We start from the raw sequence: 18,574 nt of genomic DNA on the forward strand, positions 1-18,574 counted from the left end.
ATAGAGGCGGCAACGGTACCGAAAAAGACGAGGACGACGGTGGGTTATCGCGCCGCTCATTATCTTTAGTCTTCTCTTCGCATACCATTTGTTCTCTCTCAAACCCCTCTTCGCATATATGTGAAACAAATTATAAGAGAGATTTTAAATGGGAACTGTCAACACTAATTTTGCATCGGGAGAGGACCTATCACATAGACTTACTTAAGTTTGTCTGTAAACTACAGATACTTTCGTACGCTCTCCCATTGTTATATATACTAATCATTTTTTTATAGTGTTTATTCATAGATTAGTAAATATATCTGTCAACATCAGCACAAAACATCTATAACTAATGCTTGTACTATCAATGTCAAAGTTAAAGGTTCAATTTGACCATCCCACGTAGTGTAAAGAAAAAAACCTTGTAATTATATTGTGTGTGAAAACAACTATTAAAACTAATACTTAATAAAATGTTAACTCTATCGCATTGTCTTGAAAAAAACTCTTCGATTAAGTTTCAATATAACTCGTCAAATAAAATAAAGGAAAATTGCGCTAGATGACAGGAAAATTTAGAAAAAAAAGTAACTCATAGCACATACTTTTTGCAAATTGCAAACATGATAAATAATTAGATATATTAGAGCACTATAAAAAGGCTATCAAATTGCGTTATTCGCTTTTAAATTTGTTGCAATTTAGAAAATGTACTGACATGAGCCTTATTACCATAGTTTTTTTTTACTATTTTTGCAAATGTTCATAAAATAAACTACAAGTTTTGTAAGCTGAACATCGATCCATTTTGACGTTTCAATCCAATATGAATGTCAAACAATCTAAACGTTGACTTATATTTCATACCTATATTATATGAATCCCAAAGTGCTCTTATTGAATAACATTAGCTTAGATAGGGTTCAACTTAGGCTTTTAGATGAGTCCAATATATATCCTAAAAATGTCTTTAATTCAAGCATCACTTGAGATGGTCCAACCAACGAATGCAATTTGTGGAATGCACAACTTACATACAAGTATAATGTCACTATCAATCTAAAACAAGTAAAAAATGCATCAATCATTATGAGTTAACCTAATGGTAAATAAAGTGCACGACCTTGATAAAAAAAATGACAAGCTACAAGTTTAGGTTAATCCTTGATGATCACATACTTAATATAAGCTCACCAAGTAACTTTTGGGCACATAAAGAGACATTCTACCTCACCACACTCTTCTCAATTCAAGATCTATTAGCTCACCGTAATAATTTTGGATGATCACATATTTTTGGTGTCATCGGTTATGAATCCAAAAGTCACATAATTGATAACATGAAGTAAACATTAAAAAATAGAGAAAAAAGAAAGAAGTTTAAACTATAGAAATAAAGAAATTCATTGGAAAAAGAAAAACTTGTTAAGAACCCACGAGCAAAACACTCGAAGAACAATACAAAATGGTGTGTTCATTCAATTTACTAAAGGAAACGTTAAAGTTAAAAAGACAGTGGAATTGTCGTCGCCTCCAATAATTTTGACGATACTGTCACTCACGCTTGATATCGTATAACCCGACCCACCTATATAATTCCCTCTCTTTCTTCCCTCACTGGCCGCTTCCAACAAATTCTTTCTTTTATCATTGTTCTTCATTTTTCAATTCAATCAAATTGCGGCCCCTTTTGCCTATGCCCCTTAAAACCCTTTTTATCAAATACGATTTCCAGTTTTAGTTTTTTTTATTGGGTTTGTTTTGTTTTTGGATTCTAATCGATTGTTATGGCGGCGAGTGCATCTTGGCATCCTCAGGAAAATGGGTTCAACGAGATCTGTGGCTTGCTGGAGCAGCAAATTTCTCCTACTTCGAATCCGGATAAGTCCCAGATTTGGCAGCAACTTCAGCAATACTCTCAGTTCCCTGACTTCAATAATTATCTTGCGTTTATTCTTGCACGAGCTGAGGTTCTTCCAGTTCTCTCTTATTTTGCGGTTGTTTGAATGGTCTTGCAATTTCGCTTATTGGGTTTTGATGGGGTTGGCTGGAATGGGCTGTGTGATGCTTCAACCTTCTTGGTTTTAATTTGTGGGTTTGGGTTTGATAAAGTTTGTAGAGTTGGGATTAATTGGTTGATCAATTTTTTTAGTACTCTTCTTGATGCGAGGAGAATGCTTGTTTACTTAGATGGAGCCTTCGTGGATATTGTTCATATTTGTTTAGTGGAAGTTTGATTTCATGAGTAAATTCTGGGTTAATCTTTTTTACTATCTTTTCTGTATTACTTCCCTGTAAACGAAGTCGCTTCTCATGTATTTGATACTACTGGATTCGTAATAACGATTCTGAAGCTTGATTCCTGGAGGGTAATCTTCTTTAGTCACTTAGGTTCCTCCGAGTTGCTTTTAGATTTAGCCTATCATTCATTTGCAAAATTCTAGTTTTGGAATTCAGAAATGGAATTGATGTATTGGAGCTTTCTGCAGGGTAAATCAGTTGAGGTTCGACAAGCTGCTGGCTTACTTTTGAAAAACAACCTTAGAACTGCATACAAGTCAATGACTCCTGTCTTTCAGCAATATATTAAATCCGAATTGTTGCCATGTATGGGAGCTGCAGACAGACATATTAGGTCTACAGTCGGGACCATCATCAGTGTCATTGTTCAACTAGGGGGAATATTGGGGTGGCCTGAGTTGTTGCAAGCACTTGTAAGATGCTTAGACAGTAAAGACCAAAATCACATGGAAGGTGCTATGGATGCTTTGTCCAAGGTTTTATTCTCTATCCTAGAATATTATTTCGTCTAGTTTTAAGAGGTTCAAATGTACGGACCAAATTTCTGGTCATATTATTGTTGAGTCTATATTCTATATATGCATGGTGAAGTTCAATATTTAGACGAGACTGCCCCTTGAGGGCGGCTTGTTTTGTTTGTAAATTGACCAATCTGATTGTGGCAGATTTAAACTTTGTGAAAATGAAATTTGATATTTTGGTCCATGCTAAAAACCAGGTTTACAAGGACAATTTAACAGTTTACTTGGCCTTTAACTTTTGAAATTCTTTATGCATTCTCTCAAGGAAGATCTAGAACATAGTTTTATATTAAATTCATATAGAGACAATTTGATATTTTAGTGTGTGTTACCAAGCTTTGACATTTATTTATATATATTTATAATTTTGGCTCAGATTTGTGAAGATATACCTCAAGTGCTTGACTCTGATGTACCTGGATTGTCTGAACGCCCAATCAACGTATTTCTTCCTAGATTATTTCAGGTATGGTCATCTTGTACCCCTCATATCTGTTTTTCTACTTATAGTTATCATTGACTCAATTGGCATTGTAGGCTCTATCTACCTACTGCAGTTAAGGTCTTTCAGTTTGTTTTTCACTTTTACCTGTAACTCTGTTTCCCGATTATTGCGTTTGGGTGTTTTTGAACAGTTCTTCCAGTCTCCACATGCTACATTGAGAAAACTCTCCTTGAGTTCTGTGAATCAGTACATTATGCTGATGCCCACTGTAAGTAATAAGTATGTGATATACTTTGTCAATACTTATTTTGGACCTTGTTCTGGTCTTTGTATTGATAGTGGTTCTTACAATATGTATGATTGCAGGCGCTTTACATATCCATGGACCAGTATCTTCAAGGTTTATTTGTTCTTGCAAATGACTCTACGTCAGAAGTGCGAAAGTTGGTTAGTGCTTTATTCTAAGTGCATCTAGAATATGTGTTATTATAGCTGGTGATCTGTTTTTTCTTTTGCCTCAAGAGAAATTTAATATGTCGAGATTGATACAGTCTTGTCTACGTGTATATATCTCTTGTGCTGAATGGAAGTGGCTACTTGACCTGTAGTGGGAATTTTTGTGTCAGTTGTATTTTTCTTCTGAATAAATAAATATACAAACATATCTTCTCATGAAGGTTACAAAGTTTGATTCATGCTTTAGCAAGTTGGGCGTTATTGACATTTATGTCTCAACTTGAGGGGGACTGTTAGAATTAGTGGGCTTAAGCCCAACGAAAGATTAACCCTAATATTCTTTCCTTTTTTATCTTAAGATCGTTGTCTATTTATTTTTCCCTTGTTGTATCTTTTGTTCATATGAGATAATATTAAGAAATTCAGATCATGGTTTTTCTCCCAGTATTAGGGTTTGCACGTAACTTGATGTCGTATTTTCTTTACTGCTTTTAATATTTTCTCATAGATGTTAAAGATTTTGCTTTATCTCTCACCATTTTCGTTCTCCCAATTTTCCTTTCTTTTTAGTTCTGCCCGCAAGTATCTTATCTTCAAATATTTCTGTGTGCATAAGTTTCATTGATTAATAAATCCTTTGGTTCCTCATAGAAGAAAAATAATGCAGCCCTAGGATGTTGCGATAAACCATCTATTTGACACCTATAATGTGGGCTTGGAGTAATCTAGTGTTGAAATAATGATATAAGTAGATTTAAGTAATCTATTAGTTTAGGCTTTTGGATTGATCGGTGATTTAGCATTCAATTAGAGTAGAAGGTTGTGTGTTCATCTGACCCCCTTGATTAGTATTGATTTTCACTTGGACTTTTTACAAATTTGTAAGTCTACAAGAGAGGGAAAGTGTTCAAGTATTGATATAATTAACTTTATCTAACACATCAAGTTAAACTTTTGGGTTAATTGTTGATTTAACAAGTAGTTTTAATTCTTCTCTGTGCTTTGCATCTTTTCCGAGCAGGTTTGCCAAGCATTTGTGCAGCTAATTGAAGTACGCCCAACTTTCTTGGAGGTTGGTTTCCTATTTGCTCCTAGTTGGATTATGTATCATATCTTAAAAATTTCCTGCCTTACGTGCTTTGGACACAAAAATTAAGTTGGTTTCTGTCTAATTCCTTCACTTCTTGAACCAATAATTTTATCATTCTTTATACTACATTAATATCTTTCTTCATTGCATGTTTTTGAAAAAACTGTTTATCATGTGGTTTTGCAGCCACATCTGCGGAATGTAATCGAATACATGTTGCAAGTTAATAAGGATGCTGATGAGGAAGTTTCGCTTGAAGCCTGTGAATTTTGGTAATCGTCATCTTGTAACTTTACACCTCTCTATCTATCTTAACTGGTATAGCTTGTTACTTGTTTATACAACTTTAATTTTGTAGATGAGTTTGGTTATTGTTGTCATTTTTTCTAGTTTCATTGATTTCTTTTATTTTCTCTTTAATTGTTTGCTTATTCTTCATAATTTTGAGGAAACGGGAATTATACTGATAGGTTTTCTATTCCATGATTTTTTGGACTCTTGGATATAGTTCTATATTTTATTATAAGAACAAACTTCATCGATGAATTAAATATGCAAATACGAAGGGGACATGTATTTAAGAACACTAGGAATTGCGAAAGAGGTGTTGTGGTTGGCCTCTACCAAGGAAATAGATTAGTCATGAAAAGATTTAGAGAGATAACTCGAGAGGACGCCACAAGTAAGGCAAGATCTAAAACTGAAGTCTCCTGACTATTGTAAATTTTCTTGTCTTGTTCCAACCGTGCTTGCCGGAAGGTGCTTACTTGTTTCATTTTGTGTTTTAGTGTTTGTTATTTTGTGTGTCATTAGGTTTAAGTTCACTATCATAATATACCTTCTTGGAAATGGGTTGACCTAGTGGTAAAGAAAGGAGACATAGTCTCAATAACTAACTAAGAGGTCACAGATTCAATCTATAGTGGTCATCTACCTATGAATTAATTTCCTAAGAGCTTCCTTGACACCCAAATGTTGTAGGGTCATACGGTTTGTTTCATGAGATTAGTTGAGGTGCGTGGACACTCACGAATATAAAAAAAATACACCTTCCTTTTTGGAAGGCTTCTGAACTGTTGAGTTTTGATAAAGCTCATTTTTTGAACGAGTTGAAAACTTTTGTTAGCTTGGTTGAATGCTCAATGCTCATATGTGCACCTTTCTTCTCTTTTTTATTTTCTATTTTTTTAATCATGTTTGTTTGTGGCCTTGCCTTGATATCCCAAACAAGTAATTTTTGGCTTTGAGTTCATACAAAACTAATTTTCATGCTACTTGCACATTTTCTTCACTATCAATCTATAGCAAAAATTCTGGTTTTTTTCTTTTAGAAATTAAGATGCTCAAAAAGCATTTATACCCATGGTATGCCATATTTGCTTTTAGATAGACCGTTTGAGAATCCAAAATGATTCAGTACATTGTTTGATAGTTTTGCCTCAGATATGAAAGACACCTTTAAGGTGTTCCCCTCCGTTTGTCTTGATCCTCATAATATGTTGTGTGGAAAAGGTGGAATATAGGTGGGCTTTCTTCACATTTAGTACGTTTTTGCCAAAGATCTGTGGGATATTTGGTCCACATTGTAGCCCCCTTCCATTGAAGGGCCCTTACTATTAGGGAAATCAATTACTTTCACCCAAGGATACAACATTATTTATTTCATAGCATAAGAGTGTTGTTACTATGTTTTTTCTTCCCCTTGATGTGAAACAAACCCATTTCATTTATTTTTGAAATTAGTTACAAAAGAATATTCTATTAGTGAACAATTACAAAAACACCTTCAATGTGAAATGAGGGTGAATAAGCTGTAATTACCAAATGGAGAAGATATTTTGCTCCAAGATAAAGTTTTTTTCCCCTTATTGTCATTGCAAATTCACGGTAAATCATGTTCCTAATGGATACTCATGTTTCTTCCGCCCTTGGCCTTTGAGACTGCTAATGGATGATGGCTTCTTTTTAAAAATTTCCCCCTCTAACCTAATGAATATTTGTGTTGGTTATTTTCTTTGTTATATTTGTTTCATTTTAAGTTATGCTTGGCAGGTCTGCATATTGTGATGCCCAATTACCTCCTGAGAACTTAAGAGAGTTCTTGCCACGTTTAATTCCAGTATGGCACATGCTCAGATAAATATTTCTTCCTTTCGATACCTTGCTGTTGAGATATTTGTAATGCTTTTTATGTGCATGTTTCAACTTCTGTAGGCATTATTGTCAAATATGGTCTATGCTGATGACGATGAATCACTTCTTGAGGCTGAGGTGAACTGGCATACTTAGATTTTTATATTTGTATAATTAGGTTTGCCCATTAGTATATTTCATTATGTGTCTTCTACTCGTCTTTACAGGAAGATGGATCTCTTCCAGACCGAGAGCAGGTACAATTATTTTTTCTTCAATGCTGATTTTGGAGAGCATACGTGGAAAATATCAGTGTTTCACCACCTTGATGTTCATGATGAGCACGTGCTATTTACTTAATGATGTCATCTTTATTAATATTTTGCCTGAATTGTTGCACTCCAGGATCTAAAACCCCGTTTCCATTCATCAAGGTTACATGGGTCGGAGAATGCAGAAGATGATGTATGTCATGTTGATATTTTCTTTACTTTTGGCTTATTGGTTTTGATCAACAGATAAAAACAATTACTATGTTTGGTTTAATTATCTACATCTTTGCATAATTCAGGATGATGACATTGTAAATATATGGAACTTGCGCAAATGCAGTGCTGCAGCTCTTGATATTCTCTCAAATGTGTTTGGGGATGACATTCTTCCTATGTTGATGCCTGTTGTCGAGGTAGGCAAAAATTCCGTACATTAGCGGACTTTGTTTTCTATAAAAAAAATGTCCAGGTAGACAAATAATTGGCAAAAGAAGCAAAACTCTGGTGTGTAACATTTCACTGTTTTTGTTTCTATATTCTTTCTATTGTCAGTCGCTCAGGACATCATTCACTGTGAACTTTATCTTGTATTTTCCTTCAGTTATTTGCCCTTTTATTTATTTTCTTTCCCTCTACAGTTATAGGCATTGTTGCTTTTGTGGCGTGCTTGTCTAAAACTGCTTTCGCATGACAGTTTAATCACTTGAATGAACTTTAGATTTCTGTTTATTTACCAAAGTAAAGACTTGATGTGTATATTCATTAAATGCCATTCTTCATTACTATTGGCATTTATCTTGCTTTGATGCATCATAAAAAATACCTGGTATGAGGGAATTGTTAGTTCTATGGACTTATTTGGATTTTATATATTATTGTGCCCTAGAATTCTCCATAGTTTCAATTTCTTTCTTGGTAGATGTTTTAATTTGATATATGAACTTCGCCGAGATTTTTATTAGGCCAATTTGTCCGCTAATGGTGATGAAGCCTGGAAAGAAAGAGAAGCTGCTGTACTGGCTCTTGGTGCGATAGCTGAAGGTTGCATTACTGGACTTTATCCTCATCTGCCTGAGGTGATGTGCTCTATGATTTTAATCAGCCATGTTCATAACTTTTGGGTTCTGATTGATACAAGTTCCTATAATTAATATTTTCAATGGAAATTTGTTGAGTAAATACTGTTCATTGTTTTTAATAGATCCATTCCTTTAATTGGCAGTTTGTGATATCTTATAACTTAATGTTGCTCGTGTTGCTTTCTCACCTATAAAATCAAAATATTCAATGGTTTGTGCTTTTTGCAGATTGTTAAATTTCTCATTCCTCTTTTAGATGATAGATTTCCTCTAATAAGGAGTATATCTTGTTGGACACTTTCTCGTTTCAGCAAGTTCATTGTGCAGGTATGTGTTTGTGAGTGTTCAGTTTATTTTATTTGGGAATGTTTATGCAAAATTTTGTACAAACTACTGTACTTTTTCTAAATTATGTGGTATTTTGAATCCTGTGGTTTTATTATTCCATGCCAAAGATAGAAGCTAAGGGCCCCTGAGAATATGAACAGTTTGATAATGTTCTCATGGGACTTTCACGAAGCATGCGTTTGATGTGTATCCTATTTCACTTTTCCCCCATCTTAGGGCATTGGAACTCAGAAAGGTTACGAACAATTTGATAAAGTTCTCATGGGACTTCTACGAAGATTATTAGACAATAACAAGAGGGTGCAAGAAGCTGCTTGTTCTGCTTTTGCAACGCTGGAGGAGGTTCTTCTATTGAAACTTCATTTACCTGCTTTTTCATTAAAAAAAAAGACTCTTCATTTACCTGCTAATGAATTATTCTCTATATAGTTCATGATGGGGGTTTAGTAACTTGCAGGAAGCTGCCGAGGAATTAGCACCCCATTTGAAAAATATATTACAGCACCTAATATGTGCTTTCGGAAAATATCAGGTATCCTAACTATCTGCCTAATTTTCTCTTATAGAGAAAGAGACGTCTGCTACAGACATTAATTTCATATATATAATAAATATAGACAACAGTCCGTCTTTCTTTCTGGAATGAAAACTATCTATGCTTAAAGCTTGTATGTATGTTGTGCAGAGACGGAATCTACGGATAGTGTATGATGCTATTGGAACCTTAGCAGATGCTGTAGGAGGGGAGCTAAATCAGGTAACATGTGAATTGTGATGCTTTTCACCTCATCATCTCATTTTCTTTTGATGCATTGTAGATCGGCAACTTATTGAGTGTACAATAATTTTGATCTTCTGCATGTAGTACATAAAAGACTGACTTCGTCTGATTTGTCATGATTGCAGCCTGTTTATCTTGATATTCTCATGCCACCATTAATTGCCAAATGGCAGCAACTTTCTAACTCAGACAAAGATCTTTTCCCCCTGTTGGAGTGCTTCACATCTATAGCACAGGTGTTGATTCGTGTTTTGGCTTATTGGCTCATTTTCTTATGCGTAGTCCCATTTATTTTCAAGTTCCCCAAAGGTCATTTAACAAATTATTGAATTGATTTTGAGAACAGTGGGTAAAGCTGTGAAATACCTATTTATATTATAAATAATCTTGTAAGTTTTACACTCTCCCAAATGTTTGCACTGAAATTTTCACATGGTTTTGGTGGTTGGTTTCTGTTTGAATGTTTTGGAAACCGTTGACAAAATTTCTGGTGTTTTGGACTAATGGTTTTTGGCATAAAAAAAGTGAGCTGGGTGATGTATGGTTCCTTATGTCATGTAGTTCTCTCTCTCTACTAGTTTTATACCCCCACCACTACACACACAAAACCAAATTACAGGTGAGGGAGAGAGTTTAAATGTCACAAACTAGTTACCGGACTTCCAAAATTCCGTGTATTGTGAAATTCGATGTTCTTGGAAATTTATCTTGACTGGAGTTTGGGGAAAATGAGAGGATTCATTGCGTGAGAAAGCTTTGTTTCTTGCAATGTTTGTACTTCATGGATTCAGCCAGGAGTTGGTTTACTTATCTATTAGTCATAATAACTGTAATTTTGAGAAAAACAATTAATATTCTTTCCATTTTCTAGGCTTTGGGGACTGGATTTACCCAATTTGCTCCGCCTGTGTATCAGAGATGCATAAACATCATCCAGACCCAACAAATGGCAAAGGTTTTTCCTGATTTTTGATTTTGAATAAATACTTATTTAACTCCCATTGTTATACACTGTAGTTTTCTCCTTGTTTCTTTGTCTTTCTTCTTGTTATAGTATTAAGGTGATTAAGCTTTATTTCATATTTGTGCATAGGGTCAGTTTTCTTTATTAATCACCAATGTGATAATGCAAGAAAGGTCCTCAGTAGCTGTGATAAAACATGTCTTCTGCCTTTTTTTTAAAAAAAAGAAAACAAACTCATGCATTAATATAAGTATACAATGAGCAAATGTTATGACATTAGAACGAGAAGGATCAGCAGGTGCATCCGGGCATCTCAACTAGGTTGACACCCCAGTAGCACTCTCATCATATTCAAACAAAGGAGTCCAACCTAAGTAACTAAAGATCAAAAGGCTACATGCAGCCAATACAAACCAAGCAACCATATGATTAATCCGGCTTAAACATAGCCACTACAACCCAAAAAAATCTGAAAAAATCTGAGAACAATACGAACAGATACAGAAAACTGGAATATAAAACTGAAAGAAGGAGACAGCCATCATATGAGTCATCTAAAGCCAGAGTCCAGAATTAGAGCTTCAGTCAACGGTGAAAGATGAAAGCCTTCCAATTTATCAAAATATCTTGTAGAGAGAAATCTTTGAATTGTTTATGTGAGCACCGTGAGGAGGCATTCAACCAAGCCAATTCAAATCTATCCTTCCAGGAGGAAGATTTATTATGGAAGACCTGTTGGTTTCTCTCAAACATGTCTTCTGTCATAGGATTTAACTTTTATTTCTTTTCCTTATAAGAAGTATTGTATGTTTCTTTCTTCTGTTCTGTTCTGCTCTGTTCTCTCTCTCTCTCTCCCCGTTTTTTAGGAAAAGAAAACTCTTTCATTGATAATTAGAAATTTTAAATAAGAAATTAGGAAGTTACAAATGGGTGAAAGTCAAGACGTGAGGAGTATATGGGTGAGGCCCTCAATAGAAGAAATCAAAGAATCTCAATAGAAAAAAAAATCCTCTTTGGTGGCTTTTATTTCTTTCCCGATTCTTATTCACATTGGTGGTTGAAAGAAAAACCCACTTTCATTCTGCCTACGAAGGGACTAAACTTCGATCTCATTGAGGGCTTTGTTTTCAGGAATTCTGAGATTAGTATTAACCATTTACAGTTTGTGGGTGATACCATCCTTTTCTCCTTACCTGATGAGGAAAAGCTGGGAATTCTTTTGAGAATATGCATTCATTTGAGAATACATACGGTTTTCGCATAATCACTGAAAGTCGGAACTCATGGGCATACACTTAAACAATAGTACAATTGCTTCTCTGGCTGCTTCATTTGGCTGTATGGTTGGTACTTTGCCCTTGACTTATCTTGGTTTGCTTTTGAATGCTAAACCCTTCACATATGCTTTTTGGGAAGAGAAGGTTGAAAGGTGCCTTAAGAGTCGGAATGAAAATTATATTTCCAAAGGTGGTAGGCTCACATTTGATCAAAGCCACTCTCAATCTGCCTACATATTTCCTCTCTCTTTAAGATATCTCCAAATCTGTGTGTTGACAGAATCAAGAAGCTTTGCGGGAACTTCCTTTGTAACGGGCATAAAGATAAAAGAGGTATCCACTAAATCAAATGATGGAAAATACAAGTCTCAACATCTGAAGGGGGCCTCGGCTTCACTGAATTAAACAAAGGAACAAAAGTCTTTTGGTGAAATGGATTTGGAGTTATCAATTGGAGGAAAATGCCCTCTGGAGGTGCTTTATTGATGCTAAATATGATCACCCCTACAACCACAAAGCAGATTCTTTAAAAAGACTAAAGGCCCGTGGACCTATATTGGAGAACAGAGGAATCTAATTCATGATAATATTGTTCAGATTGTTGGCAATGGTGACAATACATCTTTCTGGAATGATATATGGGCTGGAGACTATTATTTCAATAGTGCTTTTCCTAGATTATTTGCGCTAGTCCGTTAGAAGGAGGCCGCCATTGCACATTGTTGGAACCAGATTTACAAAGCATGGGTCCTTGGGTGGAGACATATCTTAATGAACACAAAATTACAGAATGATCTGGATTTTCCACATTATTATTGCCCCCTAATAGCCCCATGGTCGGTGACTTGTGGAGATGGAATTTGGACAAATCTGGTCAGTTTTCATTGAAATTGATCTCTCATCACCTTTCCTCTTGTGGAAACGATCAAAATGCATTCCTTTATAAGAACATTTGGAAAGGACTCATTCCAAAAAGATACAGTTCCTCATATGGGAGGTCGGCCATGGATGCATTGACACAACTGATATCATTATCCAAAAGGTCCCTTGGATTGTGTCTGCCACTAATTGATCTGTTCTTCGTTGCCAGTGGTGAATCCATCATGCACTTATTGATCTTTTGTATCTATGGCTAATCCTTTTGGAGGAGTAGCTTATCGTGTTTCATCTATAATGTGATGTTCCCAAACGAACCCTATAACTCTTTTGAATATGCTTCTTATGGCCATCCGTACAAGAATGAGAAAGCGATCTTGTGGACTTTCATCATCAAAGCTTACTTCTGGCTTATTTGGAACGAGCGAAATCACCACATCTTTCAAGAGAGAAATGGATTTCACTCAATTTTTTGATCTTTTGTATGCATGGATCATTTGGTGTACATTCACCCTCTTATGTCCCTTATAATGGATTAGTATTTTGTAGTCTCTCTCGGCACTCTATTTCCCGTTTAATAATCATACCATCGATGAAATTATGATCAATATGTTTCTCCTCAGTAAAAAATGCTATAATTCATAGATTTGTTCTTTTTTTTTTCTCATTCCCACTATTTTCATGTTACCTTGTACTAAGTTAAGTGCCTGAAGTCTGGTTACTCTTTGATGATATGTGTGGTTAAGTTTGAATTATAGCGTTGATCACTGCTAGCTGCTATTCTATGCTTGAATTGTTTGATCTAAGATGTTGATTTGATTTCCTATTGCAGGTTGAGCCTGTTTCTGCTGGGGTTCAGTATGATAGAGAGTTCATTGTGTGCTGTCTTGATCTTCTTTCAGGACTCGCAGAAGGTCTTGGCAGTGGAATTGAAAGTTTGGTAATTAAATTCTAAACCAAACATTTGCCTCACCTTTTTCTTTTGTGATCCTTTTGTAAGATTTGAAAAGGGGAGGATATCAGATGTTGATAAATTTTTTTAGGACTATTTTATTACTGTTTTATTGTATATTTCTCTGATCGAATGTGACTGCTTTCTTCTAGTAGTAATTGATACGACAATATATTCTGAACTTGCTTGCATGTGGCATTTTATGGAATTCCCCTCAGGTTTCTCAAAGCAATTTGAGGGACTTGCTCTTGCAATGCTGCATGGATGAAGCTTCTGATGTCCGACAGAGTGCCTTTGCATTGCTTGGGGATCTTGGAAGAGTAAGCATTTGGATTAATCTCTTGGATTGTTTTTCCTTTGTTCCATTATATTTAGTAGGTTATTCAAAATTTTTAATCGCAATGAGCCTCTCAGCATTAATCGTGCTTGCCTATTTGCCCTTGAAAAAGTAATGAAATGTTCTTCAGTGGAGGGAGGAGGCACATGATTTATATGCAAGTCTTTGCTGACTACTAGGAACTTCTGTTTCTTGATATTTTTCTTGTGTTTATGGTTTATTTATATTATGTGGTCAGGTATGCCACGTCCATTTGCAACCGCGTTTATCAGAATTTCTTACCGCTGCAGCAAAGCAACTGGTAATTAAGCTATTTTATGGCTTACGTTTCTAATTTGAGGTTATTTTACTAGTCTTATACGTGTAATTTGCACAGGATACTCCTAAGCTGAAGGAAATTGTTTCTGTGGCAAACAATGCCTGCTGGGCAATTGGAGAATTAGCTGTTAAGGTATGTGTAAACTTTTCATACACTCACAGAGTGCCGTATATGAGCTTGTATGTATACATGTCTTCACACATCCCTCTTATTGTGACTATTTAAGTTTATGTTTGGCTTTGGGATGAAGAACATGTATTAGCAAAAAAAGTTTCTTTTTTCTTTTTTCTCTCCCTCTCTTCTCATGCAAGTAAATTTCAGTACTGATGTAATGCATCCGATGGTAAAATGGCCTCAACCTGGAAATTCATCACTATTCCCTACTATAATGTTAAAGAAAAGGACTAGTTAAGGAATTATTTCAAATCAATAGCTTAAAGAAAAGGCAGAACTTCAACCTAACAAAGAGGGTCTTTTATCATATTATCTTTAAAATGTTGATATCATGTTAACTTTACCTTCACCTATTAGTTTTAGCTTTTGATATTTTGCAATGTTATTTCCTCTCCAATTGATATTGATTCACTTGTTGGAGTTTCTAAAAATTTCCAAACCCACAAGTTAGGGAATCTAAAAGTGTCGATATAGTATTAAACTTACCTTTGTCTATTAGCTTAAGCTTTTGGGTTAATTAGTGATTTAATACTTAAACTTTCCTTTATGATGGTGGTTTGAATTTAAAATTTATAGCATTCCGTTGCACGAACTACATCAATCTTGGTGACAGATGGAATTTGTAAGCAGTTATTTACATGATATGGAATTGTTATTGATTCAGGTACGCCAAGAAATTTCTCCTGTCGTTATGACAGTGATTTCAAGCTTGGTCCCGATTCTTCAACATGCACAGGTGATGATCCCTTTCTTTTGCACTAACATAGAACACGTCTCATCATTTTTGTATTATGGCACCAATAAGCTTCTTGTTCACTAAGAACTAGAAACATATGAGAGGAAAGGTAGGTATATATATATAAAGAGGAAAGGTAGATATATATATGTAGGTTCAGTTCATGAGAGAATGTTGTGTGTAAAGAGTTCCCATTGCATCCTTAGGAGGGATTTTGAAATGTGTTGATTGTACTTAACAGGATCATTATTATGTAATTTCATTTCTTTGTACGATGCAGGAGCTAAATAAATCTCTGGTAGAAAACAGTGCAATTACACTTGGAAGGATCGCATGGGTTTGCCCTCAGCTAGTGTCACCACATATGGAACATTTCATCCAACCATGGTGCACTGCTTTATCCATGTAAGGTTCTCTTCTTTACATTACGTTCTTAGGCTTAAGGATGTTCTATTATTAGATATAATTGCACCTAAGACATGACACCTCAACCTTGTTACTGAATGCCAAAAGTTTATGTATTCTGTTTTCTAAGTAGAAGTGGCTTATAGTTGTCTCACTGTTCTAAAGTTATAAACCATGGTTGTGAACTTAAGGACCTTCAAATTAATTGCTAGGTCAAATTGTAGACTTCTGATTGTTTTTGTTTTAATCACATCTCTGTATCTGCACATAAGTTACTTAACTTAGACACCAGCATTAGCCAAATCACATCTCTGTATCCCTAGGAAAAACCGAAGCAATTTTGTTTATTTATTTTTAATTTTAAATCCGTTGTATTTTTTTTTTTTTTTAACATGGGTCAAGGTTTTATTTTACTGGCAGGATACGTGATGATGTAGAAAAGGAGGATGCTTTTCGAGGTCTTTGCGCTCTGGTAAGTCTTAAATTTGTAGCAAATACTATACGTGTTTCTGATTATTAACAACTGTTGTGTCTTGGTTGGTTTCAGGTTAAATCAAATCCTTCAGGGGCAGTAACTTCACTTCCTTATATGTGCAAAGCTATTGCCAGTTGGCATGTAAGCCTGGAAACTTTATCAATATCTGACATTGCTTGATGTTTTCTTTCTAAGATGAGATTGTTGCCTGCAGGAAATAAGAAGTCAAGATCTTCATAATGAAGTATGCCAGGTTCTACACGGTTATAAGCAGGTTTGTAGCTAAATTACTTCCGACTATTCCCCTACTCCCCTTTTTAAGGGAAATAATTTTTAAATAATTGGTATTCAAAGAAAGTAACTCTGGAGTACATTATAAACTGGTGGTGTTCCTTTATGATGCTATTTAAGAGTTAGATGGAAGTGATGGGCTAGGCTGGCATAGTTAGCTTTGTGGTTAAAATTATAAGGAAAAGAAATAGGTGAAGAAAATAAGGACCAAATTTCCCAAGGACGTCGATTTTTTTTGTGCTCCTCACCGTTTGGCTTGGCCACATTTGTGGGCCCTTTTATATTAATTTATTGGACAGCTGAAAATTTAGCACTTAGGTTTTAAAGTATTAGCAGATATAACACAATGCAAAAGAATTTGCATATATAGCAAAATTTAGATCCAACTCTCGAAGTATCGGTGATAGACTATATTGCCTATAGGAGTCTATTACTAATAGATTTTTCTATATTTTCAGTTTTCTAAAAATATTGCTATACACTTAATTGTTAGCCTAAACGTGATAACTATTGCAATTATCCCATTTTATTTGTCATAATAATTTTTATCTTACCATTAAAAAGATGGGAAAAGGATAAATGTCACATAATTGCGATGGGCGGGGTAATGATAAATGGTAAGAATTGACAGCTCCTTTGGAGTCTCAGATTTATTGACCAGGGGTGGAGGTCTTTGTCAACTGGTTGATAGCCTTAAATGGAGGGCAAAATCAGTATCTCTGTTCACCAAGATCTTCATACTAGTTATAAAAATATAGTAGTCTTAGTAATTATTAATGTTCATATCAAATGTCCATTTGACAGATGCTGAGAAATGGTGGGTGGGACCAGTGTATTTCGTCTCTGGAACCATCCGTGAAGGACAAACTATCAAAATATCAAGTATAGGATGATGATGATGTTTTATCAGTTATCAGCAAGCATTCTTCTCAAACATATGCTTCAAATTCTGTCTCGAAAACCGATGGGATGGGTCGTTTTGTGGCGTTGTCTGTGTGTCCTTATTATTGATGATTGGAGCAAACTTCAAGTTAAAAAAAAAAAATAATCAAGTTTGCTGCTGAGCTTGAAGAAGATTGCACATCCTTCTTAAGATAATTATACAGGTTGACTTGGTTGGTTGAGACAGCACTTGAAAATGAAGCCAGCTGAAGTGAGAAAAAAAAATGTTGTACAGGGAGATATGTTGAGATAGTGTGGTGCCCTTCTTATAGTGTTCCCATTCCTTTTCCTTTTCTTTCATCATGAGTCTGGATTCGTTATATCGATTTTGGGGCGATGGTTTATAGGTAGAGAGTCAGCACATTTTTCTTTTCCTTTTTGATTTTACGACTTTGGTCCTATGATTTTTCCATTAATGAATAGGGCGCATCGGCGCGATAGGTTTTCTATTATGAAAGATAGAGCTGAGTTATTCTTGCTACATTTAGCAGCTGGTGGTGATTTGGGGATTTTTTGTTTGTCTTTGGAAGCAATAAGGAACCTTCATGTACTTTAGTTTTCTCATATAATTAAACCATATCATGTTTGTACTAAAACCTCCTCTTTTTGTTTGGGTTTTATCTTCACAATCAGCCTACAAAAGCAAATTATGAATAGTATTGTAGGGTTTGAGTGAAGTTTTTGAGGAAATGAGGATGAGTGAGTTCTTATAGTCTTACAGAATTGATGTAAATCTCTGGGCTTTAAATTAAAGTTTATTCTTTGGATGAATTGTCACATTCTCATCTTACAGTTTACACTTAGAGCCTTTTTTAAGTATTGCCTTTTCAAATCTACAAAGAAATGCTAATAGAAATATTATGATTTTTGAGATAACTATTGTAAATTACCATTCAATGTTGACTCAATTGATACAAATAGTTTGACATTCTCTAATTAAAACCTCAACTTGTACAAACTACATAAAACTAATGCTGCCATTTAGCATTATTTAATTATGGATGCTTTGACCAAACTCTTCATCTGATCTTCATCCTTGTATAGAATTGATATTTGACAATTGGTTGTGCACTTTAATTTGTTGCAACAAAATTTGGAACATCTTTCAACTATTTAGTTTTCTTTTTGGTGAATATTATGGTTGTAAGCATCCTCAAGTTTTGACTCTCTAAGTTTTTTTTTGTCTTCGTACTTGTTCTTCACAAACAAAATTTTAAAATCTAAGCTTCTTCACCTATTTTGTAAGATTGGTTTGGTAACCTCTTTTGTTTATGAAAATTACAGCTATTTTCTCTCAACTTTTACAATGATTTGCATATTTCTTCATTATAATGATTGAACTCTTAACTAAATTTTAAAAATAACAAAAAGGTTTTAAAAGTTACTTTTTCATTTAGTTTTCAAATTTTGACACT

At 34.8% G+C, this 18,574-nt stretch overlaps 1 protein-coding gene across 1 annotated transcript; it reads left to right on the top strand.

Annotated features, from left to right (window-relative positions):
• Positions 1-1,516: 1,516 nt before the first annotated feature.
• LOC101222100 (transportin-1) lies at positions 1,517-17,930 on the top strand. Its single transcript, XM_004147006.3, has 29 exons — positions 1,517-1,955; positions 2,475-2,762; positions 3,184-3,273; positions 3,443-3,520; positions 3,619-3,699; positions 4,730-4,780; positions 4,985-5,070; positions 6,851-6,917; positions 7,013-7,069; positions 7,159-7,188; positions 7,337-7,396; positions 7,503-7,616; positions 8,166-8,279; positions 8,511-8,609; positions 8,847-8,972; positions 9,088-9,162; positions 9,316-9,387; positions 9,537-9,647; positions 10,283-10,366; positions 13,361-13,468; positions 13,699-13,800; positions 14,056-14,118; positions 14,194-14,268; positions 14,975-15,046; positions 15,327-15,451; positions 15,872-15,923; positions 15,999-16,067; positions 16,141-16,200; positions 17,022-17,930. The coding sequence occupies exons 1-29, from the start codon at positions 1,773-1,775 to the stop codon at positions 17,103-17,105; spliced, it is 2,676 nt and encodes an 891-aa protein (XP_004147054.2). The 5' UTR covers positions 1,517-1,772; the 3' UTR covers positions 17,106-17,930.
• Positions 17,931-18,574: the final 644 nt, after the last annotated feature.

The sequence above is a fragment of the Cucumis sativus genome, chromosome 2 (assembly GCF_000004075.3).
Source record: "Cucumis sativus cultivar 9930 chromosome 2, Cucumber_9930_V3, whole genome shotgun sequence".
Taxonomy (NCBI): Eukaryota; Viridiplantae; Streptophyta; class Magnoliopsida; order Cucurbitales; family Cucurbitaceae; genus Cucumis; species Cucumis sativus.

Excerpts from the sequence above, each read along its gene's own strand:
- LOC101222100 (XM_004147006.3), top strand. The coding sequence starts at position 1,773 with ATGGCGGCGAGTGCATCTTGGCATCCTCAGGAAAATGGGTTCAACGAG. Across the intron at positions 1,956-2,474 it reads TTATTCTTGCACGAGCTGAG|GGTAAATCAGTTGAGGTTCG; the intron begins GTTCTTCCAGTT and ends AGCTTTCTGCAG. Across the intron at positions 16,201-17,021 it reads TTCTACACGGTTATAAGCAG|ATGCTGAGAAATGGTGGGTG; the intron begins GTTTGTAGCTAA and ends TCCATTTGACAG.